Genomic DNA, 27,988 nt, shown 5'->3' on the forward strand with positions numbered 1-27,988 from the left:
CCGCCGGCGGGCGGGCGGGCGAAGCGGCACTCGGGCACCGCGCGCGCCCGCACCAGTAGCCGCGAGCCCGCCGGCCGGGGCCATGGGCTGCGACGTCCGGGTGTCGGGGCTGCTCCGCCGCAACCTGCAGCCCACGCTCACCTACTGGAGCGTCTTCTTCAGCTTCGGCCTGTGCATCGCCTTCCTGGGGCCGACGCTGCTGGACCTGCGCTGCCAGACGCGCAGCTCGCTGCCCGAGATCTCCTGGGTCCTCTTCTCGCAGCAGCTCTGCCTCCTGCTGGGCAGCGCCCTCGGGGGCGTCTTCAAGCGGACGTGAGTGCCAGCCCCCGGCCCTTCCTGTCGCCCTCGTTCTGCCCCCCGCGGGGCTCGCGCCGGGGGTCGCCCCTGCCTCCGGAAGGCCGCGATCACCCCTCCCCGCCCTGCCAGCCGTGCCCTGCCTTAGCCGGAGGGCTGCCTCCCGACCCACCCCCTCCCCAGCTCTCTCCCCAAAACTCTCTCCGGAGACTGAAGGTGACTTCTGGATTATTTATTTGCCCTTACTCATAGACCCAGCCCTCATGCTGCTTATCCCACCCCAACCCCCTAGGGAGAGTGGCAGCGAGCTCCCAGAGGCTGCGGGGTCGCCTCTGGCACAACCCGTTTGAGGTCTGTCCGTAGCCCCTGCCGCTGGGGGCGGAATTGGAAGTGAGGTGGCAGGAGACGGAGTGGACCTCAGGGGCTGTGCTCGATGCCAGGGCTGGCTGCAGCCGGACAGAGTGCCCTGGGGCAGCTCCACTCAGATCCTCAGCTCCAGAGCAGCCAACAAAGGGTGTCCCTTCCCTGGTGACCACAGGGCTGGTGGGTCCTGTGTGGTCCTGCTCCTGGGGGCGCCAGGGTTCCTGCGTTGGCCCCTGCAGGCAGCACCCTTCCGCCTCTGAGACAAGCAGGACCTTAGCGCTGTGTTCACCGAAGGGGGAGGTGCACGGTGACCCACCCATAGCTTAGTGAGGTGACCCTCCACCTCTGGCCTGGGGTCTCCCTCTGCTTCTCCCACCCCATGTTATTCCTGCCCAGTGTCTGCCCCAGGGCAGGGCTCTGGGCTCTGTCTGGCATGGCCCCCAGAGGCTCCCCTTTGCCTACCATTGCAGAGCCTCGTTCTCCAGGCTTGAATTTGACAGGGCCACCTCCATGCAGCCCTTTGGAAAGGCGGCAGGATCCACTCTCCTGGGGCACGGGGGAGAGGAGACTCAAAGCAGGGGCTGGATGACTTGCGAGCCAGAGGCTGCTGGAGGCGTCCCTAGTCCTGGCTTCTGGCTGGGTGGTTTCCTGGACTGCATGGCCTGAGACAAGCAGAAGCCTGGGAACCAAGCCACAGTGGAAGCCTCTGGGGGCATGTGGGGGTGGGATTCTGGGCAGAAGCTCTGCCCTTCCGCTCACTGCTAGAAGTGTCTGTGAGGCGGGTCCCCTAGAGCTGATGGAGAGGAGTACAGTGTCCATAAAGTGGGAGACCTCACTTTATGCCGCCCAGCTGACCAAGCATGATTGATTCACGAGTGATTATCCCCACGGCCAAAATCCTCCTGTAAACCAAAGAAGTCTCCTCTTAAGAAGCAAGTATCCTTATGGACACTAGTGTTTCTGTGGGTTTTGTACAAGAGTGGATGCGTGGAGAACTCAGAAAATCTTGAGAAAAAGCTTAAGATTCTTTCTGGTTCTGCCTACGGGTTTCTTTAGAAATCATTCAGGGTATTTTTCTGTTTTTGTTTTTAAGTATTTTGACTTACCAAAGCTCCCTTACCTGGAACTTTTTAGAAACCTGTGTAGGGCAAAGAACAGGAAAGGGAATGAGGATCATTCTAAACGGCAGGTTGGCATGCCAGGATTTGTGAGAACAGCAAAGATACACACCCAACTGGGCCAGCTCTTCCTTACCTACTCAGGACCTCCCTCAGGGCTCCTTACTCAATGAGGGGCTCTAAACAGGCAGTGGGAAGGGTCTTGGCACAGGAAACTGGCTCAGGGAAAAGGAGAATGATCATGGTAACAATAATAGCTTGCTTTTTTGAGCATTTAGGCCATGCCACACACTGTTCTTACTTGGGCTTCTGAGGTGGCGCAGTGGCAAAGAATCCACCTGCCAGTGATGGCATGCGGGAGACACAGTTTCGGTACCTGGGTGGGGAAGATCCCCTGGAGAAGGAAATGGCAATCCGGTCCAGTATTTTGCCAGGAATTTTCCTTGGACAGAGGAGCCTGACAGGGTCTCAAAGAGTCAGACATGGCTGAGCACACAAGCCTATACTTCTTTCTTAGTAACGTTCTTGTATCAACTTTAACCTTCATGACAATCGGTAGATAAGGTCTATTATCTCCATTTTGTGCAGAAGGAGGCCAAATCACAACGAGCTTAAGAAATTTGCCCCAGTTCACAGAGCTATTAAGCTGGCCAGGATATGAACCCACACATTTGTATCTAGAACCAGATAGTTTGGAAATGCCTCTTGCTTTTTCATAAAAAAGCAAGCTGACTCATAGTAGTCAGCTTCAGCTCTGCAGGGTACAAGTTATACCGTATACTCTCCAGGCAGAGGCATACGGTCCATGCTCATGGGCTGAGGATTTTTAAGCGGACACTCCCGGGGAGGACACTGTGGGCTTCTGGGGCCTCCTGCTGGGACGTGAGGGGTGGGGGTCGGGTAGGGCACGGGGAATGTGTCCCACCTGTGATTCAGGTTAAAATTGTGAACCTCAGTCCTCCTATGACAAGACGACATGTCCTAATCCTATCCCTTGGTTAAGAGCAAAGTAGACGTCAGTGGAAGTAGAGGGAGGTCACAGGAGTGGCTTGTGCACAGACAGGAGTCATCACCTACCTAGAGCTGGACAGCTCACCACAGTCCTCCATCCTCAAAGCAAACAGAACCTCTGCCAGCCTGAAATCGGCCTCTCAGCCTCGACTCCTGAGCTCGGGCCTCACCGCGAGCTAAAATGCTAATACCACCGCTGCTGGTGCTTTTCAGCTTAAGTGATTACTGCAAGTGTGCTTCGAGTTCTGCAGTGGGGGGTTGGCGTGACAAACTGGGACGGGAGGGCCAGCTGTTGCGAGGGAGCGGGGAGAGTGTGGGATGGCACACGCCAGGGAGGGGACAGTCAGAGCAGCGCCCGTTCTCAGGGCTCCTGCTCCGGTCCTGCCCAGTCCTTGGCCTGCACCGAGGAGCAGGGCTGAATCGGCTTTCTGGTTGCCTCCACGGGGACGTGCTCTGGAGGGACTGGGTGTGGAGAGCCTCAACATCAGCCTGGGCGCAGAGGAGGGCAGGAGCCCTCTTCTGGGGGAGGCAGGGGACCAGCTCTCCCTCTCTTCTGACACCGTCGGAGAGCTCAAAGGAGGCACTACATGTAGGCCGAGAGGGGAGAAGGGTATGTTTAGGGCTAGAAGAAGCTGGACACGACCTTCCTTAGAAAAATGTTATCAAGAGCAGGAAACTTTTCAGAAAAAAGCCCAAAGCCACCTAGCTGGCAGGGTGTGTAGATATGTGCTTTGTCAGACTGGAAGAAGGGGTGGGTATTTAGACAAAAGGTTGGGGTTTTGTTCCTGGTTTCACGGGGACCTGTCTTACAACTCTGGGCAGTTTGGGAGACCCCTTGATCTCAAAGATATCAGGGCAGATAAATGACTTTCAGAGCCTCCCCAACCTTTCCCCAGCCTTGCCTGGGTGTTTCCTCTGTGTGTGTGCTCTTAATTAAAGGCTTGAGCCCATCTTCTCTTTGCTCTATTAACTATCTTTTTCTCTACCTTTCTTTTTTTCCCTCAATTTCTTACAAGTCCCACCTTCCCAAGACCCACCTCTGACTCTCCCCTGCCCACTGCATGGAACCCGCTGTCCGTGGACATTTCCCCAGGCCACTCTCTGACCTACTTCCCCAGGATGCTGGCTCCCCGTGGTCTTGGGAAAGGGAAAGTGAAAGTGAAGTCGCTCAGTCGTGTCTGACTCTTTGCGCCCCCATGGACTGTAGCCTACCAAGCTTCTCCGTCCATGGGATTCTCCAGGCAAGAATACTGGAGTGGGTTACCATTTCCTTCTCCAGGGGATCTGGGCTTCCCTGGTGGCTCAGAGGTGGTCTTGGGAACACAGTGCGAAAGCCAGTTCCCTTCTATGAGCCAGACCCGGGTTGGTCTCCCATCTAGAAAGCCTCCTCCTCTCCCGCCAGCAGCTTGTCCACCTTCCAGCGTGCAGCAGACCTGGGCTTTAAAAATCTGTCTCCACGGGAGATAGCGTCTGGCCCAACAGTTTCACTCCTAGGTATTTTCTTCAAAGAACTGAAAACATGTCCACACGAAAACTGGTACATGAGTGTTCATAGCAGCATTATATAGCATCATAGCAGCTGTTCATAACAGCCAAATGTTTATCCGCAGATGGATGGGCAAACAAAATGTGGTCTGTCCACACAACGGAATATGATTCAGTCATAAAAAGGCACGAAGTCCTGACTCTTCCTATAAATGGGTGATCTTTGACAACGTTATGCTAAGTGAAAGAGGCCGGTCACAGGAGACCACGCACTCTTATGGTGCCATTTTCATGAAAGTCCAGAGTTGGGAAAATCTCTAGAGACAGAAAGTAAATGAGTAGTTTCTTAGGGCTAAGGGTTCGTGCAGAGAGGAACGGGGAGTGACTGCTAATGGGTGAAGGGTTTCTTTTGGGGGTGATATAAATGCTCATAGATCATGGTGATGAGTTCATAACTCTGAATAAATTTTTGAAAAAACATGTAATTGTGTGCTTTGAATAGATAGTTTATGGCATGTAAATTATATCTCAATTTTTTTTAATTAAAAAAATCTCAAAACCCATCCTACCCTTTAATTCAGTAATTTAACAAATATCTCTTGAGCCAGACCCTGTTTTCAGGGTGAATATGACACAGGTCTCTGCTCCTAAGGTGCTTATATTCTGGAGGACGATTTTAGTGAGATGAAGGAAATAAAGCAAGGTAAGGATGTGGAGTTACAGAGTTGGGGTTACTTTAGCTCTGTGGGGAAGACCTCTCCGTGCTGACACTTGACTGCAGGAGAGAGCCGTGCAAGCAAAGGGTGTGGGGAGAGGCGTTTCAGGCAGACAGGGCTACAAGTTTAACTGGTGTGCAGGGGGCACTCTGTGTGGGCCCAGCACCTGCCGGGCCAGGGGACGTCGTCATGCGAGGCTGCTGCCATGATCTGGGTCTAATAGGGCAGCCGCCTTTGGCTGAGATCCCTCCCAAGTCAGGCTCCCTTGTTCTTCCTTCAGGGTCCCCTCAGCAGACGGTATCAAACAGGCTGGGGTGTGAGTGTGGGGGCGACCCCGCTGGAGGGCTTTCCCTTGCTACTCCTACTGGGTGTCAGCCCTCCCTTTTCTCCTGGGCTGGACCAGAGTCTGCAGCCCACCCTTGCCCCTGTGGGGTGGAGAAGGTCTGGATGCCTCTGACGCCTCCTGGGTCTGCCTTCTGCCCCTTGCCCTTCAGGGAGGAGCTTGTCCAAGGTGGACAGAGGGACTCCCTTGCGGTAGAACTGTGAGGGGAATGAGGCCGCATTCTTCCCCACACCCTGGCAGTCTTGGGTGGGACCCTGGCTGACATCTGCCTGTTCAAGCCCTTCCCCTGTTTCGGAGCCAGGCAGCCCCACCTCTTATCACAGAACCAGAAAAGCCAGCGCGGGCGTGTGGGGGTCACAGGTGCCCTCTGGGCAAGGCCGAGCCCCGGGCTGAGCAGTCAGCCGTGCTCAAGGTCACGTGGCCAAGGTGGGTGGCAGCTCAGCACTGCCCGCGGAGAGGGCCTGGCTCTGCTCCTGCCCCTGTCTGCACCTCCTGTGTGGGGCCGTTAATAAGTAACTTGGACATTTCCCCGGCTTCCTGATGAAGGGCTCCCCAGACTGTCTTGGGGGACCAGGGCCCTTCTTTCCACCAGCCTACACTGGCTTCAGAACCCCAACGAGGGAGGGACAGGCAGTGATACCACACTGGCCTTCTCCCAGGTTGCGGTCAGAAGCTGGGTCCCCGCGGGGCCTGTCTCACACCTGTCTCTCGTCTGGGCCCGCCTCCCGATGTGTAAAATGAGGGTAGGGCTCTTCGGTCCTTGGTGCCACTCTGGTAGTTTCCCGGCCAGCCTCACAGGATCGCCCCAGAGGGCTTGGCAGCGAGAACCAGGTGCGGGGCCAGGGGTCAGGCAAGAGCTGGCTCCAGGCCTCTGACCCTGAATGCTGAGCGGGCCAGTGTGTCCCCCTGGAGCAGCCTGGGCCCTGCAGGTGAGCTGCAGATGGCGGAGCGAGGGAGGTGGACAGCTAAGCAGAGGGGGACAAGCGGACATCTCACTCCCTCCGCACAGGAGCCTTGCAAGGCAGTGCTCACCATCCTCGATGTACAGCAGAGAAACTGAGGCTCAGAAGGGCTAAGTGTAAATGCCTTGTCCCGAGCCACTCCCTGGGAACTAGCAAAGGTGGGTCTAGGACCAGTCTTCTGATTACAAACACATCCGTGCTGCCAAAGTGGCAGTGACCTTGAAGAAAAGTGCAAAGTGTTAGTCGCTCAGTCATGTCTTACTCTTTGCAACCCCATGGACTGTAGCCCGCCAGGCTCCGCTATCCATGGAATTCTTCAGGCAAGAATCCTGGAGTGGGTTGCCACTCCCTTCTTGAGGGATCAAACGCAGGTGTCATGCATTGCAGGCAGATTCTTTACTGTCTGAGCCACCAGGGAATGACATTGCTATTCTGTGATTTTCAACTACCCACATTCTTGGAAGGGACCCTTGACCAAATCATTGTGACCAGGCCAATTAGTGTATCTCAGTCTGGCTCTAGGATGTCTCTAGGACTCCTTTTTTCTTGATAACAACATTACCATCCTAAAGAAATTAGTTCAGGGTGATTTTTAAAAATGACTGGGCACAGCCCCACCAAAACAGCTGGGGAGGGTAAGCAGCCTGGGATGCAAACCCAATGTTCGTTGAGTTGCAGCTGTCCCCATTTCCTGGGAACTGGTCTTCACCCCTGGCTGCCCCCACCCCACCCCAGGGTACCCCAGGAACCCAGCTGGCAGGCTGCAAGCCCAAACCATGGCCTGAGGTTGGCAGGAGCTGGCCAGGCTTGGCCCGGGGTTAGCAGAAGGGACTTCCCAGGCCAGTCTACCTCCAGCCTTTCCTTTCCTCGAGTTCTCTTTCCATCCCTTTCTCCTGTCTGTCCCTGGGCCTGGGAACAAAAGGCCCCCCTCTGGAAACTGAGTGGCCCTCTCTAGAACAGCAAATCGAGAGGGTGCCCGCTGGGGAGAGGAGAGGCCTGGCAGGGCTGCCCACTGGCCCCCAGCCCTTCTGAGCCCCAACCCTGTCTCCCGAGCCGCTTGCTGTTTCACTCCGCACCTTCGGGCCACCTGGCCCACTAGACTGTTTACCTCTGTGTCCTTCTCTGTGTCACCATACCATCAGCCTGCTCACCGTCTCTGATCCCTTTGTCCAGGCCGTGCTGCGTGGGGTGATAAGACAGGCCTTCCTCAAGCATTCCCATCTCACTGGCAATATTTAGCAACCCCAGATCAAACGCCTCAGGGATGGGGTCCAGGCACAGTCCAGCAGTGGGTCCCGCAAAGAGCAGAAGGCAGCAGTGTCCTTAGGAAGCTTGCGATGGAGCCAGCGTTATTGGGAAGCAGTTGGAGCTCCCGGAACACAAGCAGAGAGTCCACTCGTTTCTAGCGACTTCGGCCGTTTGCTGCGCCTCCTAAGTCCAAGGCTCTGCAGAACCTGGCCTCACGCTCTCCTCTCAGCCTGGCGGGGTCTGTGGCCCAGCACCTGCCTTTTTACGCACACACGTGTGTGTGCACACGCCTCCATGGGAAAGCAGCATGGCGTAGAGAACAAGTCAGCAGCCCTGGGGGGCGGTCTGGGATCTGTCCACTGCTCTCTTAGCCCTTCTCCTGGCCGTCTCTGATCCCTCTCTGACCTCCGTTTCCTGTGAGTCACACGAGGCCCAGTTGCAGGGCCTAGCTCACAGCTTTGTCGTGTGCACCAAGCGTCGTGGACGCTGGGAAGAAGTGTCCTTGTTCCCATGCCCACCTAACGTCAGTTCTCCCTTCTCTCCCCACACTTTCCCACGCTCCCGCCCCTCTCAGCTCACCGCCCCCACGTCAGGTGCCCCCAGGACGGTACTACTGGCTACTTAACCACTCTCATCCAGGTTTTTCAGGACAGGAATGATAGTGTTTTTCCGGAGAGCTTTAGGAGTAATCCTTTAGGGTCCTACTCCACCTTTTTGTACTCGGAGCATCTGTGCTTTACCAGAAAGTGGTGAGTGAGGAAGTCGCAATGCCAGGCCATGGAGTAGCTCAGAGGGGAGACCTCGAGGAGGAGATGGGGACCCTCTGCTACCCCGGAAGTCAGGCCACCCCGGAGGCTGCCCAGTCAATCTCGTGCAGGGAAAGGAAGGGGAGAGAGCCGTCTGAGAGGCCTGTCGGCCTGCGAGGTGTGGCCGTCTTCTCGGTGCCAGTACCTGGAGACGACCCACCGGGGAGCAGGAAGCAGAAACGCGTGAAGCTCGGGGAGCAGGCCGGCTGTCTGTGCCGGAGGCCAGGGGTGCGGGCGGAGCAGGACGGGGGCTGGGGTGGGGGCCCGAGTAGGCCTCCCCGCAGCACGACCCCCTCTTACTCCGCTTCTGGCAGCTGAGGCTCCCCTGCCTTCTCACACACAGCTCTGAGCTGGGAGTTGGCAGTGGTCACGATGGGTAGACCAGCCTGCAAACAAGAAAACAAGGAAATAACGATCCGCTACTATCAGCAGAGCCCTTCTGATAACGGATTTAATCAAAGATGGAACGAGATGAAAAGCTGAGCGCCAAAAGGGTCAGAGGCAAGAACTCCTAGGAAAAGACAGTCTGAGGTGTCTCTTGGGGCCTCTCACTGTCGTCAGTGAGCTGGAAATGCTAGTCTTGACGTGTAAATACGCCTGGCCACCCTCCCAGGCCCACCTCCAGCCTCACATATGTGGCACAGCTCCCCGGAGACGCTCAGAACCGGTTCACCCCACACCTTCCCTGGGAGGGATGGAGGTATCTTCACATCATAATTGTTTATCAGCAAACAGTTTAAAGCAAATGATACAAGATCACTTTTATAAGTCCAATAATAGCAGTTATGCCTTGTGAAACATCCCTTACATAGTTCTCACGACCACCCTGTGCGGCAGGGACTGTCACTGGAGGAGACTCAGACATCTTGCCCACAACCTATAGCTATTAAGCGACAGAGCGCCACAGCTCCCTTCACCCTCGGACCAGAGGATGAGAGGAATGTCTCGGCTTCCCTGGGGGCCTACCCAGCGAGTAGATGAGTAGATGGGGCTGAGCGGGTCCTCACGCGAAGGGCTGCAGCCCCGTCCACTGACCTCGCCCCCCACCCTGCAGCCTGGCCCAGTCGCTGTGGGCCCTCTTCACCTCCTCCCTGGCCATCTCCCTGGTGTTCGCCACCATCCCCTTCTGCCGGGACGTGGAGGTGCTGGCCTCCGTCATGGCGCTGGCCGGCCTGGCCATGGGCTGCATCGACACCGTGGCCAACATGCAGCTGGTGAGGATCTACCAGAAGGACTCGGCCGTCTTCCTCCAGGTGAGCCCCCGGCGGGCCTGGGGCTGGGGCGGGGCAGGGCTCAAAGGAGCTTCCTCAGCCCCCTGCCCGGGCCGGGTGTCCCTTCCTCACGGCCAGGACAGTGACCTGGAAAGAGCAGCAGGGTCAGGTTCAGAGTGACCACTTCCAGCTGGGCCATACTGGCTGTTATCTCTGGACTTGGGTGTCTTCATCTCTAAAACAGGGTGATGACCAGTGTGTGCAGAGAGTCACAGGAATCTAAGTGCTAATGAGAAAAGGCTCTTTGTAAATTGGGAAGGGGCGTGATGGAAGGACTTGCTGTTCTCTCGTCTCCTGTGTTTCTTCTTCCATCCTTCTCCCCCCTCTTGCCCGAGACTCTAGTCCAGCCCTTCGCTTTATCAACCCTTCTTCCCTTTGGGGTGTTACCTGGTGGATTCTAGCATGGGGATAGTCCCAGCTGAGGGTTAAGCTTTGGGAAAGAAGGGAGTGAGGGAGGCGTTGGCCACTGTCCCCAAGTTATCTCAGGCAGGAAGGTGGGGACAGGAGCTTCACTCCTCACCCCTTCTGCCTCCCACCCTCTGCTGCATCCAGGCAGGGGCTCCCCAGATGGGGCACATGGTGGGGTCATGCAAAACCTGAGCCATGCCTTCACCACCCCCAATTCTCTTCCCCCCCAGGTTCTCCATTTCTTTGTGGGCTTTGGTGCACTGCTGAGCCCTCTCATCGCTGACCCTTTCCTGTCTGAGGCCAACTGCTTGCCTGCCAACAGCACAGCCAATGCCACCTCCGGCAGCCATCTGTTCCATGCCTCCAGGGTCCTGGGCCGCCAGCACCCTGAGGCCCAGCCTTGGTCCAACCGGACGCTGCCTGGGCTGCCCTCGCAGGATGGGGCAGGGACCCGTGTGTCCTATGCCTTCTGGATTATGGCTCTGATCAACGTGAGTGCCCCTGGGCAGGGCTGGGTGAGGGCTAGTGGACAGTCCCCTACCAGGCCATACGAGCTCCCAGTACAGATTCTTCCGTTTCTGAGAAATGGACTGGGGCTGAGATGTGCCTTCAGGCAGAGGGGAAAGCTGACCCCCAGAGATGGATCCTGACCACAGGGAGTCGCAGGAGGTCACCTCTAAGGCCCTTCAGTTGTGACACCCTGGGACTGAGATTCTCCAAGGAGGTAAAACAGTGAGCAGGTTTAGCGCCATGACATCAGGGCTGACTTCCAAGTCCTCGGAGCTCCCCTAAGGCAACCAGCTCTTCTTCTCCAAGGGCAGGTGAAGTGGACCTCGGGACAGAGCCCTGCAGGACACACCAGGCTCCCCTCTGGGGTCCTCAGTCACTAGTGGGCTTCTCCTGTTCCTGCTGTGAGGTGGGCCCCCATGGAGGCTGGAGGATGGACAAGATGACCTCCAAGGGGCCCTGCATGAGGTGGCTGCCCTGGTGGGGACAGAACGGGGAGACCACCACACGGTGGCCAGGGCAGGTCTCGGGGCCCTCTGCACCCCAGCTCGCATGCTCCTCTGCCAAGTCAGGGCTGACTCGCACCTGGCTGGAAGCCCCCTGGGGCCCTGCAGCCTAGGTTAGCCCAGGCTGGGGCCAGAGCGAGAGGATGGGGAACCCCCGCCAGCTCCTGGCCAGCTTAGGGCTGATGGCTGGGAGCAGCAGGGGCAGGCGCTGGGGTGGGGGTGGTCTGCCCGGCTGTGGGGTGGGGGGTGGAGGTGGAGCAGGCGCTGGGGTGGGGGGGGGTCTGCCTGGCTGTGGGGTGCAGGTGGAGCAGGCGCTGGGGTGGGGGGTGCAGGTGGAGCAGGCGCTGGGGTGGGGGTGGTCCGCCCGATCGTGGGGTGCAGGTGGAGCAGGCGCTGGGGTGGGGGGGGGGGGGGGGGGGGCAGGCGCTGGGGTGGGGGTGGTCTGCCGGCGTGGGGTGCAGGTGGAGCAGGCGCTGGGGTGGGGGTGGTCTGCCCGGCCGTGGGGTGCAGGTGGAGCAGGCGCTGGGGTGGGGGTGGTCTGCCCGGCCGTGGGGTGCAGGTGGAGCAGGCGCTGGGGTGGGGGTGGTCCGCCCGGCCATGGGGTGCAGGTGGAGCAGGCGCTGGGGTGGGGGTGGTCTGCCCGGCCGTGGGGTGCAGGTGGAGGCAGGCGCTGGGGTGGGGGGTGGGGTGGGGGGGGTGGGCGGCGCTGGGGTGGGGGGTGGAGGTGGAGCAGGCGCTGGGGTTGAGGGGGTCTGCCTGGCTGTGGGGTGCAGGTGGAGCAGGCGCTGGGGTGGGGGGTGGAGGTGGAGCAGGCGCTGGGGTTGGGGGGGTCTGCCTGGCTGTGGGGTGCAGGTGGAGCAGGCGCTGGGGTGGGGGTGGAGGTGGAGCAGGCGCTGGGGTTGGGGGGGGTCTGCCTGGCTGTGGGTGCAGGTGGAGCAGGCGCTGGGGTGGGGGGTGGAGGTGGAGCAGGCGCTGGGGTTGGGGGGGGGTCTGCCTAGCTGTGGGGTGCAGGTGGAGCAGGCGCTGGGGTGGGGGGTGGAGGTGGAGCAGGCGCTGGGGTGGGGGTGGTCTGCCCGGCCGTGGGGTGCAGGTGGAGCAGGCGCTGGGGTGGGGGTGGTCTGCCTGGCTGTGGGGTGCAGGTGGAGCAGGCGCTGGGGTGGGGTGGTCCGCCCGATCGTGGGGTGCAGGTGGAGCAGGCGCTGGGGTGGGGGGTGGAGGTGGAGCAGGCGCTGGGGTGGGGGTGGTCTGCCTGGCTGTGGGGTGCAGGTGGAGCAGGCGCTGGGGTGGGGTGGTCCGCCCGATCGTGGGGTGCAGGTGGAGCAGGCGCTGGGGTGGGGGGTGGAGGTGGAGCAGGCGCTGGGGTGGGGGGGGTCTGCCTGGCTGTGGGGTGCAGGTGGAGCAGGCGCTGGGGTGGGGGGTGCAGGTGGAGCAGGCGCTGGGGTGGGGGTGGAGGTGGAGCAGGCGCTGGGGTTGGGGGGGGTCTGCCTGGCTGTGGGGTGCAGGTGCCTCATCGTTTGTCACTCTGACTTGGAGTCTGTCTTGTCACCCGTGCCGAGGCAGGCAGGCTAGGCCTCAGAGTGGCGCCATACAGGTAGTATTGAAAAAGGCCTTTGAGGATACCCAGTCCCACTAACTGAGAAGGCAGGAAATGGCAACCCACTCCAGTGTTCTTGCCTGGAGAATCCCAGGGATGGAGGAGCCTGGTGGGCTGCCGTCTCTGGGGTCGCACAGAGTCGGACACGACTGATGCGACTTAGCAGCAGCAGCAGCCCCGCTAAACAGCCAGACCGTCACTGGCTCCAGGGCCTGTAAAGGGGCCAGTCAGAGACTTGACCAGGCTGGAACCCTGGCCTCCGGCACGAAGCCCTCCCAGCTGCCCTGTAATCGACTGCTCACTTCCTTTCTCTTTTGCAACTTTCCCTGCACCAGAGTGCTCACGGGAGGGCCTCAAAAGCGCACCCCTCTCCCTCTGCTCCTTCCCTTTCCTTCCCGTGGCCATCATTGTTCGGGGAACAATGCAGCTTTGGGCCTTGTCCTCCAAGGGGGACCTAGGAAGGCAAAGGGCCCTGTCAGTACAATGTCAAGGCTGAGACTCTGGACCGGGAAGCCGGAACGTCCAGCCAGCTTAAGCCCGAGGTCTGTTTTCTCTTGCTCCACGAGGCGCAGACTGGAGGCACTTTGTCTGCTGCAGGGTTTCCGGACTTTTTCCATTGGTTTGTGTCTGGAGATAAACAGTCCACCCCAGAAGAGAATGGGCTAAGCATGCCTGTGGGCAAATGCAAGCACACAGGCCAGCCCACCTGGCATCCTCTGGCTTTTAAGGTGGAGCCTCTCTTTCCTGAATGGGCTCTTAATAAAGATCCAGTGTGTTCCTGCTGGCAACATCAGCCAACCCCGGTGAAGTCCTTCCCACCACCCACCTCTCTGGAAAGCCCAACCTGAGTGAGCACACCTCTTTCACAGCTGTTTCCCCTTGGCCTTCACCCAGGCGTTCTGCTGCCAGAGGCCTCTGCATGTGGGTTTCCTGTTTCCCCCATCAGATTGGAGAGAGGGCTTCACCTCCCGCATCAGACCCAGGACTCCGGAGGCAAGGGCCGTCTCCTCCATTCAGGCCCGGTTTATGGCTCTAATGCTGCTGGGGTCTGCCTGACTGACATTAATAAGGGGAAGGAGGCTCCCAAAGTGCCCCCAAGGAGGTGCCAGCACAGGGGTGGTGTTTAGCTGACTTGGGGAAATGCCTGTGTGAGCCAGCCTGTCTCCAGGCGAGGTAGAGGCTTGCCCAGGGCAGTGCCAGGCAGAGGCTGGCAGCTAGCTGATGTCTGTGCCAGCTTTGCCTGTGAGCCCCGAGGAGCCCATTGGCCCCTGGGACACTTCCATAGCTCCCTGGGCTTCTTCTTCTAAAGCAAAAGGAGCCAGGGTGCAGTTACAGCAGGAAGGGCAGAGGTTAGACTCGACAAAGGACTTCCTGGCAGCAAGGGTGGTCAGACACAGGCAAGGCACCTGAGGGAGGCGGTGGAGGCAACTCCAGGAGAGGAGACAGTTCTCATTGCTCTGGGGGGTTCATAAAACCTAAGTGACTTAACGCAAGTGTCAGTCAACCTGACTCTGGGCTCTGCGTGCGTGTTGTTCGTAGCATGCATTTCTCAATCTAAAGGAGGCCCTGCCTCTGTTTACCTTGAGGGCAGCCCCTGTGCTTTTGTGAGGTATATCACCCAGAACAGCCCCTGACATGGAGACAGCACTGGTTAGAATCAGGATGCCTGGGCGCCAGTCTAATCCTGCCTCAAGTCAGCTATGTGGCCCACACTAATGCTCTCAGACCTTCCCACTGCAGCAGGTTTAGACTAAGTGATAACTCCGAGCCTCAGTTGCCCCACCTGGAAAGTAGGTTTAATGATTTCCCCCAGCACATTTTAAAGAACTGTGATGAACAAAAGCCAAACTCCTTTCTAAAGCATCACATACTCTGCCAGCGTGAATGAGTGTGAGGGGCCATTTCCAGCCCTGCTCAGGACAAGGATGTTGGAAAGGAGTTTATCTCTTGCACGTCCGGTGCCAGCAGAGGCCCCATGCGAGTCCAAGCTTTGCGTGTGAGAAGCACCTGTCTGTTCAGGGAAATGACTGCAGTTGAAGTCTGGCAGCAATTACAGCAAGCCTGCAGGGGTCAAGGCACCTGGTAGAGTTAGCTGGGGCTGGCTCTCAGGGGGCACCCTGTGGAAGGAGCCGTCGTCTCCCAGGACCGTGCAGGCCTCGGCCGCACAGCCGGGCGGAGGGGGTGCAGCAGGCCGGGCTGGGAAACGGGCCGCCTGGCGGGGCGCGGGCTCTGACCCTCTGCCCGCCCCCAGCTCCCGGTGCCCTTGGCCGTGCTGTATCTGCTGTCCAAAGAGCGCCTGCTGGGCTGCTGCCCTCAGAGGAGGCCCCTGCTGCTGTCTGCGGACGAGCTCACCCTGGAGACACAGCCTCCTGAGAAGGAAGACGCATCCTCGCTGTCCCCCCAGTTCCACCCAGGTGGGGACTGTAAGGAACCCTCAGGCTCAAAGCCCCATTCCGAGGCTCCCCTGCTAAGCCCTCCCGCCCAGAGGGCAGACGTGGATCACAGGTGGTCATGGCTGGGAAAAAACCCTTGGCCCTGCTGGTCTCGGGGTGTGGGGAGGGGCAAGAGATGGAGCAAACGGGACAGAAGGAGAGGAGAGCAGCTCGCACCCCCGCCCTGCCTCACCCTGGCAGTGTGACCTCGGGCACCCTGCCTGTGTGACCTCGGGCACGCTGCCTAGCCTCTCTGAGCCCTGCTTCCAACCGCCCTGCGAAATGGACAGGGGCTGTCCTCATGAGCCGTCGGAAGGTGGAGAAGGTGGGAGGCAGGAAGTGGTCTCCTTTCTGCCAGAACTGAGACCTGTCCCCCATTCCTGTGTCCCATCCAGGGCACGAGGACCTGTTCAGCTGCTGCCAGAGGAAGAACTTCAGAGGGGTCCCTTCTTCCTTCTTCGCCATCCACATCACAGCTGCCCTGGTCCTGTTCATGACCGACGGGCTGACGGTGAGCCTGCCCTTGGAGGGCGCCCCTCATGGGGCACCCCCTGAGCCTCAAGTCCAGGTGTGGAGAGAGAAAGGAGGTGGATCAAGGTTTCCTAGAGACCGCACCTCTAGTACAGTTGATCCAAGTGTTTAAACTCAGTATAAGTCCCAGGCAAGAGCCTCTCTAGAACTGAATACAGCCTCTGGGAACCTTGGTCCTCTGTGTTGTTCCGTTTTTCTTTTCACGAACCCTGTGGATAAGGGACTCTGGTGTGTCACACGTTCTTCAAAGGGGCAGTGCCCTGTTCCCCCAGGTAGAGGTCATGCCATATAGACGCTAGGGCTTTCTGCTTCCTGGAACACTTTCCAAGCCTCGGCTTCTCAAGCCACGTGGTAAACAAGCTACGGGCAGTATCCGGGCCCAGCCGGCCGCCAGTGACCCCTGTCACTGTGTTCACTGCTTCTCTCCAGAAACCTCTGCAGGATTAGATTAGGACTGTTTGCAGTGGCTGACTGACTAACTGGTTGCCATATGAGGGACTCTCCAAAGAAAAGGCCCTGAAGGCCTAGATGACCTGGTAGAAAGTACTCGTGACAGGACTGGTTGACTTCCAATGCTCAGTGTGACCTTGGGCAAGTCACTTCCCTCCGCCCTTTCATCTGTAAAATGAGATGCCTGTACACGCCTGTTTTAGCTGCGGCACCCTTCCTTTAGCAAAAAGCCTTCTGTGGAATCCTCCTAAATGGGGCATGTAGTGAAATTCTGCTCTGGCTGAGGGGGGCAGAGCCTGCCTGCCTGCCTGGACCCCGTGGGGCTCCTCTGGGACCCAGACATGCCTTCCTGAGCCCCCGGCTCCCATGGGCGCCATCTGCAGGCTTCCCGTGGGCACCATCGCCTGCGGGCTGTGGCGCTCAGGTTCCAGCCTCAGCTCAGGCCCATGTGTGCCGGTGGGCTCGGCTCCAGGCCTCTGGAGCAGGGCTGGTCCCCACTGGCCCAGACCACGCCTACCCAGCTGGGAACACTGCAGGTGTGCTCAGCGGGACCCATCTCCCCACAGGGCGCATACTCCGCCTTCGTGTACAGCTATGCAGTGGAGAAGCCGCTGTCCGTGGGACACAAGGTGGCCGGTTACCTCCCCAGCCTCTTCTGGGGCTTCATCACCCTGGGCCGGCTCATCTCCATTCCTGTCTCCTCCAGAGTAAAGCCAGCCACCATGGTTTTCATCAATGTGGTAAGCGGCCCCTTTCACTGCTTGGAGACCCAGAAGAACCGTTCACCCCATGCCACAGCCCTGCCCCAGGACACCTTCTCAGACTGGACTCTGCCCCGGGTGGGGGGGGGCGGGGGTGGAATGTCGACGTACAAGGGTGGGAAAGAGATGCTGGGGTGGAAACCCAAGGCGTGCGGCCCACTTGCATGGTCTTGGAAAAGCCCTTTCCTCTCTCTGGGGCTCAGACTTTGTACCCACTGAAGAAAGGGGCTATGGGAAGTGACTGGTGCTGTGTCGGGAGCAGGTCCCCGCTGACAGCCTGCCGGACGAGGAGGGAAGCAGGGCTGACTTTGATCCTTCCTGGTTCACTCTGGTGCCCAGGGAGGGGGTCAGAGCGCTGTGGCCGGCAGAGGCACCATCTCGGGGATGGCGCCTGGGAATTTGCATCTTGCAGCTCTCCCAGAGTAGCACGTAGGATGACCTTCAAGGAGCTAGTCTCTCTGGAGGTCTGGGCCTGAGAGGTGGTTAAGACTTTCCATCCTGATGTGTATCCCTGCCACCACCTATGACAAAGAGGTCCAGATTACAGACTCCTGTAAGGTTGTTTAGCCCAACTTCTGACCAGGGCTCAAATCACCTCTATAATACTGCTTCCAAGCGGTCTAAAATCTGTCTAAACACCCCTAGTGAATGGAAACTCACCACCTCTCCAAGAAGTCCAATCCACTGTCAGAATGTACTTTCTTGAGTTTCTAGAGGAGGGTGGGGAAATAATGTAGAGGCTCTTGCCTGGAGAATCCCATGGACGGAGGAGCCTGGCAGGCTACAGTCCACGGGGTCGCAAGAGTCGGACACGACTGAGCGACTACCACCACCACCACCATAGAGGCCAAAGGTCATGAGCTCCAAGAAAGGCCCTTGGATTGGGCCTTGTGCTGACTGATGACTTAAAAGAAAGAACTTTTGTTCAATGTAGCTGGGAGGTGGGGGTGGCGTAGAAGCCAAACTCAAAGAGTTTGGGAATTCCCTGGTGGTGTGGGTTAGTGGTGAGGACTCATTGCTTCTACTGCAGGGGGCATGGATTTGATGGGGGCTGAGAGCAGGGAAGGGAAGGGAGAGGGAGAGAAGGTAGTAGACGTGTGAGGAGCTGAACAGGCTTGTTTGACAAGAGTTGGGTGGTGTGAGTGCATTTGCAGGCAGAGGAGAAAGGGAGGGAGCCTGTGAGGACACGGGGTCAGAGGGGACGTGAATGGGGAGGCCAGGGAGAGGCGAGGGGTCGGAGGGCAGCGTGTGGAACAGGGGTGGCGCGATGCAGGTCCCCCTGGGGGAGAAGATGAGGGTACAGAGGCTGCTGGTGGCCCAGCTCTCCAGCACACGAGGCCAGCTGCTTAAAGACAGAGTGACTCTGAGTTTGGGAGAAAGCAGGAAGTCGGAGGCATCCACGGGACTCAGACACTGGCAATAAACTCAGCCGGGGTGCTGGGTTTAAAGAGGAAAATCAGATTTCTGGGTCCAACTCAGACTTGGTGAATCCGAATGTCCAGAGGTAGGGGCTAGCAATCTATACCGTCAACAGACACCCGAGGGCGGGGGTTGGAGGGTGGGGGTGTTCCTGTCATCAAGAAGTTTGGAAAAACACTATCCTACAGCAAGTGATTCCCAAATACATTAGCCCCCTCAACCCCATGTGCTTTTGGAATATACAGATTCCTGGGCCCTGGCCCCGGGGAGTCGGGGAGTGGAGTGGAACCCGGGTGTCTGAGTTGTTTTTAAGCTCTTTAAGTGCTTTTCTTCGGCAGGTTGCTGGGACCATAACTGAACCGCCCTGAACGGGGTGCAGCTGCCAAGTCTCAAATTCACCGCGGTTTCTTCTCAGATTCCACTCCGTTTAAAATTAAGGGTTAAGGGTTATTCTGCTCTTGATGTTCTCCTGGATCTCAACGCTGTGTGCGGGGCCCTGCAGGGAACGGCTGGGCTGCCATATTCTCTAAGTGGAGCTCTCTGGCTTTAGGGCGCTTCCAGTTGGCTAGGGAAGAAGATGGGGAGAGGGAGTCTGTGTCCTGGCTGGAAGGCAAGGCGAGGGTGAGGAGCTGGTAGGCAGCTGGGGAGCGGGGCACGCCGAGTGGGGGCGGAGTTGCTAACTTGCCCTGGCATCCTGCGTCTTCTGTCAATCAGGCTAACGTAAGAGAGAGGTGCGGTTTGTTGTTGTTTTTGCCACACCTCGCCACGTGTGAGATCTTAGTTCCCAGTCCGGGGATCAAACACACGCCCCCCGGCAATGGAAGCGCAGGTTCTGAACCGCTGGACCGCCAGCGAAGCCCTGAGTTGGGTGTTTTTCAAACGTGCCAAGTGTAGCGATTCTCAGGTGACTCTTGGAGGCCTGGTGTAAGCGGAGGGGAGCAGGAGGTGACCGCTCCTTAAGCTTGCGCGGCAGGCCGTCCGCGCGATGCCGGGGGCTGCTGGCCCTCCTCTCCGGGTCTCTCCTGTCCTCGGCGGTCTCCTTCCTTGGCAGACGCAGCTGGGGAAGGTGCAGTTCCCGCGCACTCCACAGGGCCGTGCCCTAGTCACACAGCCCGCCCGGGGCCAGGAGGCGTTTCGTCTGGAGACGGACCGGCTTTTCTTTCTCAGCGGCCTCCCAGCTGCTCCCCAGCTCCTCAGCGCCCCCTTCTCTGCTGTGACAGGTCGGCGTGGTGGTGACGTTCCTGGTGCTTCTTGTTTTCTCCCATAACGTGGTCTTCCTGTTCGTGGGGACGGCCAGCCTGGGTCTGTCCCTCAGCAGCACCTTCCCCAGCATGCTGGCTTACACCGAGGACGTGCTGCAGTACAGAGGTGAGCCCCTCCTTCCTCCGCGCCCACCCTCTCCCCGGGGCCTCACAGCCTGAATGTGGGAAAGGCTCACAAACAGTGTTGTTCCCACCCGCGTGGCCCCCTTCTTTCAACATATGCTGGATCCGGAGATTTCAGACCACAGACAAGCAGTGAGCGCCTCTTTCCCATCTTCTTTTTCCCCATAGTGGTTGGTGGTGGTGGTGGTGGTTTAGCCGCTCAGCCGACTCTGTGTGACCTGGACTGTAGCCTGCCAGGCTCCTCTGTCCATGGGATTTTCCAGGCAAGAATACTGGAGTGGGTTGCCATTTCCTTCTCCAGGGGATCTTCCTGACCCAGGGATTGAACCCAAGTCTCCTGCATTGCAGGCAGATTCTTTACCAACTGAGCATGTTACACAGCTGGCATTTTGGGTAACAGGCATGGGCTGGAAATTCCAAGTTCAAGGAAAAGCAAATATGCATGGGAAAAATTATAGCACAGGGAAAGAGTTTTATAACTTATCAGTAAAAGTACCTGCTTGCTTTGTTTTCTTGTGGATGTTGTTGGAAACAGAGGATTGGAACAATGACTCCACACCTGATTCACGGTTGTGACATGGCCTTTTTGAAAACCTCTGATTCTCTCAACTAAGCTTCCCTTTCTGTAGCCTCCCGAGTGTGCATAGCAAAGATCTTTTTCAGAAAAACAAGTTAATTAAAAATTATTATGTTTTGAACATTTAATGTTACCCTCAGACGTAATCAGATTCCCCAGAATGTTGGAAAACCACCACTAAAGATGAGTGATTTCTTTGGAGCAGGAGTGGGGGCAGTTGGTGTCTGGGGGCTGGAGTGTGGGGCAAGACGGGATCAGAGCAATTAGTGCTACAGCCCACCCATCTGCTGAGCTGATCCTGAGACCAGGATCCTTGAAATCCCAAACTTCAAAGAAGTAAATGGAGGAATGAGCTGATGTGGGCATTACATATCACCTAGTATATCCCACAGAGGTTAAAGGGATCAGCAAATGTTAGAGTTTAATGATAATAACAAGGTTATGTCGGTTGGTTCTGCTGCAGATAGTCACTCAATCTCTCCTCTTTTCTCACCATCCCTGCCTTGGTTCAGGCCTTTATCAACCTCTCACCTGCTTGGAATAGTTAATGGAGCCCACCTTTTCATGATTTCTGATCACCCCCATCTGTGCCATGGCAGCTCTTGGCTTGTCTCCTGGCCTTCCAATTTGCCTCCATCAGAGGTTCTCAGTGTGGTTCCACATTCTAATCACCCGGAGCCCTTGTAACAGAGCCTGGGCTTCATCTCCACACAGTCTGATGTACTCGAGCTGCCGGGTGATGGTACCGTGCAGCCAGGGTGAGGGCCGCTTCCTGGGCCGCCACCCTCTGCAGACGCAGAGGGACTGCTTGGAAACGCAGAGCTGCTCACAGCCCCCATGCCTTCCTCTGGAGCTCTCTCCCTTTCTGCAGCCAACCTGCCTGCTTCCCCTGAGGCCGCCTAGTTCAATCACCTGCCACCCCTCGATGGCACAAAACCCGCTGTCTATCTCCACCCTTTGGCACAGGCGGGACCCTCACCCGGAACGCCCTCTCATCTGCCTGCTGGCGCCCTGCCCCTTTCACACCCTCGGGAGCCTCTGACCCCACTGGGAAGGCGAGCCCCCTCCCTGTCCTCGCCCCGCCTGTCCGTCCCACCTTTGTCCTAACGTTACCTGCCGTTCCTCAACATGCACCCTGAGTGCACCAGCGAGGGACGGAGGCCAGAGCTTGGCTTTGAGGTCAGCAGCAGACCTCAAGGTCCGCCTCGCCTCCATGCCTTCCGGCTCTGTCACCTTGCGCAGTTCATCTTCCTCCCTGCTTCTGAGCCTCAGTTTTTCTCTGTGCAAAATCAGAATGCCAACACCTTCCTTTTAGGGTTGTCCTGTGCATTGGAGGGCATGCAAAGCTCTTGACTCAACAGCGTAAGGTGCTCACAGGTGCTCAGTATAGATGTTAACTCGGGTGAGTCACCTGAGTGCCCTCAGGGTTTAGCACAGTACCTGCCCATAGACGCTACTGAGGAGAGTAGACACTCACATGGGTGCTACGGACCATCTAGAGACAGGCTCACGGAGGGGACGGAGCACTGAGCTGGCCCAGGGTGGGTCAAGTCACAGAGGAAGGGCGTGCTGGGGAAGGGAGAGGCAGGGCAGTGAGCACTGTGAGGGCAAGGGCTGAGATGGGGGTACACCTACGTGAGAAAAACGGGGGCCTGGAATGCCGGAGGGGATGACGCTGATCTCTGAGTGTCTAGCAAACGTTGGTGCTGGTGACAGGCTGAACTAAAATTCAAAGCGCGGACTCTCTCGTGGGCTGCCTGGCAGACAGGGCGGGCGGAGGGGGCACTACACGAGAGCGGGGAGCTAGGGACAGAGGGAGCACAGAGGAGCAGCTAATGCAGGCTCAGGGCTGGGGAAGATGATAATGAAGGCAATCTCCAAACACGAAGGAATTTTCTAGACCAAGAGGAGGAGGAGGAGGGTTCAGGAGGGGGTGAAGGCGCGTGTCAGAAGCTGGCGGTGAGCGTGTGTGCAGGTCAGCAGACGCAGGAGTCTCTCCTGGCTGGAGGGTGGATTGTGAGCAGACAGTGTGATAGTCGGAGCTTGCAGTGGGGCAGGTGATAAGAGCGCCCATGCAAGCCACATTAAAGCATCTGGCCCTGACCCTGAGGGCAGCGTGAAGGGTTTAAGCAGAGAACCGGCCTGGTTTCGAGGCTTTACTGTGGGCAGCGCTGGGCTGAGGGCTCACATGTGTTTGCATCAGGGTTATCCACACAGCAGCCCCGAGGAGATCCTATGCCCATTTTACCGAGACAGGGAAGGAATTGCCTAAGGTCCCGTAGCTAGTAGGTGGCGGAGCAGGCTTGGAACCCGGGTCTGACTCTGAAGCTTGGGCTCTGAAGGCCTGTGCCACGTGGCCAGATTGACCAGAAGCTGGCTGGTTAGTGCAATGCCAGGGGAGTGAGGCCTGCCTGGCAGGGGAGAGCAGGAATCTTCCTGGAAAAGTAGTTGGTGTTCACACTGGGAAGGGCCCTGAATGCCAGGCTAAGCAACTTGGAATAAATGCTGAAGATAATCGTGAGTAACTGAAGGCTTCAGAACTGGGGGATAATATAATGACAGACCCAAGCAAGGTCAAGGGCTCACATCTGAGAAACCTCAGGGGTCCCCCTGGATTATGCCAGCGGACGTGTCTCCGTAACTTGCCGTCACTAAGCCCGGTCCTTCTCTCCTGTTCAGGCTGTGCGACCACAGTGCTGGTGACGGGGGCGGGCGTCGGAGAGATGGTCCTCCAGATGCTGGTCGGTTCGGTACGTCGGGAGACCCAGGGCGGGGGGATGAGGGGCGCGCCCCTCCAGGCAGTGGGAAGATGCAGCCAGCCCCTCCTGAACCCGGCTGACCCTTCCCCGGGCCTCCTGCACAGCAAGCAGGGCCCACTCCGTCTGTGCCACCTGTTTCCGCTTCTGAGCCACCCCTGGAAGCTGAGCCTCCAAATGCGGGACTGGAGATGTGAAGGGCCATGAGGCATGGTCCAAAGCAAACACAAGCCGTGTCTGGGAGCGGGGCCAGGGGCCCCGTGGGAATGTTTAGCTCTCAGAGCCTGGGACAGGCTTGGGCTGCAGGCCCAAGAATGGAGCTCCTTCCCATCCCCCTAAGCCCCCTTTCTCTGCCCCACCTCTCCTCACCTCTGGCCACCCTACAAAGGGCCCAGCGTTCTGCCCGACTCCTGCCTGATCAAGGGCCAAGTCGCCCAGTTCCCTTCAAACATACCCACGTTTCATTTGTTCAGCAGGGAAAAAAAATCCATCTGCTTTTTAGCATAGACTATAATGTAGACATTGTGATGCTTCTTTTCAGAGAGGATACTGAAACTCAGAAATTAAGCGACTTGCCTTCAGTCACACTTCTAATAACCAACAGAGATGATGTCCAGAGTTAGGCCTTTCAGTCTCTGAAATCCCTCTAACCACTGCGCGATTCTCCTCTCCTTTCGCCCTGCTGGACCAGGGGAAGAGCTCCCCCTTATGACACCCTCTACGCTGAAATAAGGTGATACCTGGGGTTCACCACAGTGGAATCTAGTGCAGGAATACATGAAGGGTACAGAGCAAACATGCTAATTGCTAAAGCTGGTGATGGGTCCATAGGAACGCCATAAAACACGCTGGCATATGTTTTACATTTTCCATAATAACAGGATATATATATATATACACATATATACACACCTTCTCTGCAGAGTTCTGCTCAGGGCCTGTGGGTACAGAAACACCTAATATGATTGGAGTTTTAAGGAAGAGATGGAAATTTTCAAAGGGTCCAGGACACAGAGCTGAAAGGGACTGCAGGGGTCAGCGGGTCCAACCGCTGCTGCACAGCAGGATTTCTGCTACCTCCAGAAACATAACCTTGAAACAAGGCCGAGATGTCCCTCCTACCTGTGTTTCTGTCTATAGGTGTGGCGGGCCTGAACTTGACTGAAAACCCTGCCACGGCCGGAGAAGGCCGCTTCCTCCAATACATCTTCATGTGAGGTTTTGACGGCCTGTATCTCTGTGTTTTCCCTTTTGGCAGATATTCCAGGCTCAGGGCAGCTATAGTTTCCTGGTCTGCGGTGTGATCTTTGGTGGCTTGGCTTTCACCTTCTATATCTTGCTCCTGTTTTTCCACAGGATGCACCCTGGACTCTCATCAGGTAAGGAAAGAATCTATTTCTACACAAGAGGAGGAAAAGCAAGCAGGGGGGTGTGTGGGAGATGCCGTGGATCTTAGCACGCCACAAATGATGTTCTGTTCCAAGTAAAATGCAAGGAAATGTTTATTTTTCTACAGCTTCCTTTCCCCCTTCCTGCTTTGCCCTGCGATTGTCCGCTCTGGGCTCCCAGGGCTGGAGGGAGCGGGAGAGGCTGACTCATGGCTTCTCCATCAGGAGTGGGCCATGGTCTGTGACCTGGCTTCCTGCATCCCACCAGGCCAGGGGACCGTGGGCCAAGAATCGCTTTCCAGCCTGGGCCGAGCACTGAGAGGCAGAGCCTGCCTCCTTGGCTGGAACTTGGCCCAGCAGTCTAATTGGTCATCTCTTTGCAGTTTGGGATTTGACTCCAGTCCAAGTCTCTTTCTCAAAAAGAAGTCCTCAGGCCAAGTGGCAAAGAAAAGCTTGTTCAGGACAGAGGCACCCCCTAAGAACAGTCTCGCTCCTGGAGCCCCCAGGCAGGGGAAGTCCCAAAGCTATTTCCTTGCCTTTCCACCCAGAGCTCTCAAAATCCCAGCAACTGAACCAGCTGTGCACGTAGCCAATTCTTAAGAGAAGGTTTGCCTGGGCAAACCTTCCTCCTCCTCATTGAAAGCAAAATACCCCTCACAAAGACTGAAGGGCCAGACAGCCTCAGCCCTGTCCCTCAGTAGGTGGACACAGCTCCCTTTAAACATCAGTGTGAGGGCCCCCAGTCAGCACCCACTCCAGCCTTGAGCCGGAGGTGGTAGGTACCCGTGTGGTCCAGTCCAACCTTAGGCACGGTGCCTTCAGTTAAGCCACCGTTCAAGAAAGTTTTGCTGAATATCCAAGGAGTAACACTTAAATGAGTTCCCTGTTCACAAAAGACAAAAAGAAGTATATATTTCCCAAGCCCTAGACACTAGTCTCAACAAACTGCCTCCACCAACTAGCTTGCCAGAATTAGTAGGTCTGACTTTCCACTCGGCTCCCTGATGTGAGCCAGTGAATAGCAGGGTAACAAAAAGCCTGGGTGAGGTCTTGGAGTAAATAAGGGCTAATCAGAGCTGCTGCAACGTGCTACCTGTTTTCTCTCCGGTAGGTCCTACTCAAGACAAGGCACTTGGAATGGAGAGCCTGGAGAGCTACCAGAGGTAGAGCTAGGAGGCGGCGGCAGGCGGCGACGTCCAGCCTCCTGAGCAGCAGCTCAGCTCAAAGGGCTGAAGAAGCCAGGGCGGCAGCGGAGGCACCTCTCGACGCTTTGGTTCTCACCTTCACTGATACTGGGTGGGGTAAAAGAAATTAAATTGGGTTCTGTACCTGGACCTCCCTGGGCAAATCATTAGATGTTTACCTGGCTGTTCAAGTTGCTCTCCTCTTCCCTGGCTCAGACTTTTGGTGAGAGTGAGTCAAGATACCCAGCTGGAAAGCAAGATACCGAGATGCTTCAGCCATTGGCCACCTTCTGCATGAACCACACCCTGAGTCTGAAGATCACTCTTGGTTGAAGCTTGAAAAAAATAAGTTGAAATTATAAACAGCAATGATCATTGCTATATATAGACAGATTTTAAGTTAATCAAAACAAACCCCAGGTTATTCCTTGGCATGCTGAAAGGACTGTGCTTTTACTTATTAATCGTCCAAAATCCCTCCAACCCCTGCTATCAGTAGTTCATCTATAGTCTAAAAAGCATCGAAAGGAAAGTTGAATCTTGCTACCTTTGGGACACTAATTCAGCGGTATGCTGGCCTAGCTCATACCAGCTTATAAAAGCCAATTGTTAAGTTTTCATTTTGAGAGCTAGTTGTTAAGCACAGCTATTATTTAAAATTAGATAAATTTATTGCCTTTGTTTTTAATGTAATTTATAACTACTCAGATGGTAATGGAGAAGGAAATGGCAAGCCACTCCAGCATTCTTGCCTGGAGAATCTCATGGACAGAGGAGCCTGGCAGGCTACAGTCCACGGGGTCGCACAGAGTTGGACACAACTGTAGTGACTTTGCACGCACGCACTCGGATGGTACAGGATCTGCCTGCAATGCAAGAGGCTCGAGTTCAATCCCTGGGTCAGAAGGATCCCTGGAGAGTGGAATGGCAACCCATTCCAGCATTCTTGCCTGGAGCAGCTCATGGACAGAGGAGCCTGGCGGGCTACAATCCATGGGGTTGCAAAGAGTCAGACATGACTGAGCGACCAACACTTTCACTCAAAAGACATCATTTCCTAATTTTTTTATACCTATGCTCTTGAGACTTAGTTATTGTACCTGCAGGGCAGAAATACTATATAAAGGTATCCTTCGGTGTTTATCTTTCCAATTCCACTTTCAGTGATAACAGGTTGGTGGCTTGAGATCAGCCATGGTGAGAGTATTTATGGTGAGAAATTGGCAAAAGCTACAAAATCATGACTTTATTGTCTCCTTGGAGAATCATCTGATAACATTTACCAGCATACCACTGCTAATCACCAATGCTAACTGGTCTAGAAGCTGTCTGAGAGAATGGGATGGAGATTCTGCTTTTCTTACTGACACTGAATAGCTTAGAAAAGGCATAGCAACAGTACTAAGAATTTCTCAAAAAATATCTAATTTAAACTGTACATCTTCCATAGGGGAAAAAAATATTTATACCACGTCAGAGTTCTTTTCTTTAACAAAACCTGGATGACTGAACAACTTGAGCTGCGCAGTATAGTGGAAGCAGTTCAGTTAAGGAGTACCAGCTCTTGTCCATATCAAGTCCTGCAGCCACAGACAGAGAATGCAGACACAGCAACCTGGAGGAGCTGGGGGTGCGCAGACTTCTGGAAGCAGTGGAACAGCCACCACAGGGGCTGTTAGTTTACCTGCACTTCCTCTGTGTAAATACAAATGTATGCATATAAATATACAGAATAAGTGGGTCATGACCTTCAACAGCCTGTCCAGGTGGAGCATTTACCTGCCCCACACTAAAAGGTTTATCCTGGAGCCATGGGCATGGTCATGTAAGCCAGCTCCATCTGCCATCAGCGTGGTGATGAGAACCTGGCTAAAGAGAGAATCCTGGTTCAAGCCCTGGCCTCACCCTGTGGACGTGTGGCCCTGCACAGATCACTGAGGCCCTTCCAGCCTTGCTTTCTGTACCTGTAAAGTGATATTTCTAAAAGAACACTGCCCTACCTCAAAGGAATTCCGAAAGAAGTACATTTGTGTAAAGCAGTTATTATATGCCTGACATAGAAATTTGCTTAATAACTGTGAGCAATTTTTATTTTGAAAACCCCCTCATTAGCAGCTTAGAAACTGTTCATATGTTTGGTATGTATTTACTGTAAATCAAACAGATTCAAAATCTTTTGAAAGCTGGTGGCCTAGGGGTATAGTTTTAACTATGTCCATGAATACTTATTTTATGACAGCCAAATTTATGTATGTGCAATCTAACCTTACTGAGTGACTGACCTGGGGAAGAAGAAAGCAGCTATATTTTCCTTGTGTTTTTCCAAGAAAACATCCTTTTCATACAGATTTAGAAGAAGAATCAATGGTTATATCTAAGGTGATCATGATTAAATTTGTGAATATAAAAAACAAGATTGAAACCAATCTAAGAGTATCTTTCCTAAAATAAAATATTTTAAATTTAATAAGCC

At 56.1% G+C, this 27,988-nt stretch overlaps 1 protein-coding gene across 1 annotated transcript; it reads left to right on the top strand.

Annotated features, from left to right (window-relative positions):
• On the top strand, nucleotides 1-27,982 carry MFSD4A (major facilitator superfamily domain containing 4A). Its single transcript, XM_018060053.1, has 10 exons — nucleotides 1-312; nucleotides 9,401-9,599; nucleotides 10,256-10,516; nucleotides 14,884-15,046; nucleotides 15,460-15,575; nucleotides 16,612-16,785; nucleotides 19,446-19,593; nucleotides 22,867-22,937; nucleotides 24,202-24,322; nucleotides 25,443-27,982. The coding sequence occupies exons 1-10, from the start codon at nucleotides 83-85 to the stop codon at nucleotides 25,496-25,498; spliced, it is 1,539 nt and encodes a 512-aa protein (XP_017915542.1). The 5' UTR covers nucleotides 1-82; the 3' UTR covers nucleotides 25,499-27,982.

The sequence above is a fragment of the Capra hircus genome, chromosome 16, assembly GCF_001704415.2.
Source record: "Capra hircus breed San Clemente chromosome 16, ASM170441v1, whole genome shotgun sequence".
In the NCBI taxonomy this organism is placed as follows: domain Eukaryota; kingdom Metazoa; phylum Chordata; class Mammalia; order Artiodactyla; family Bovidae; genus Capra; species Capra hircus.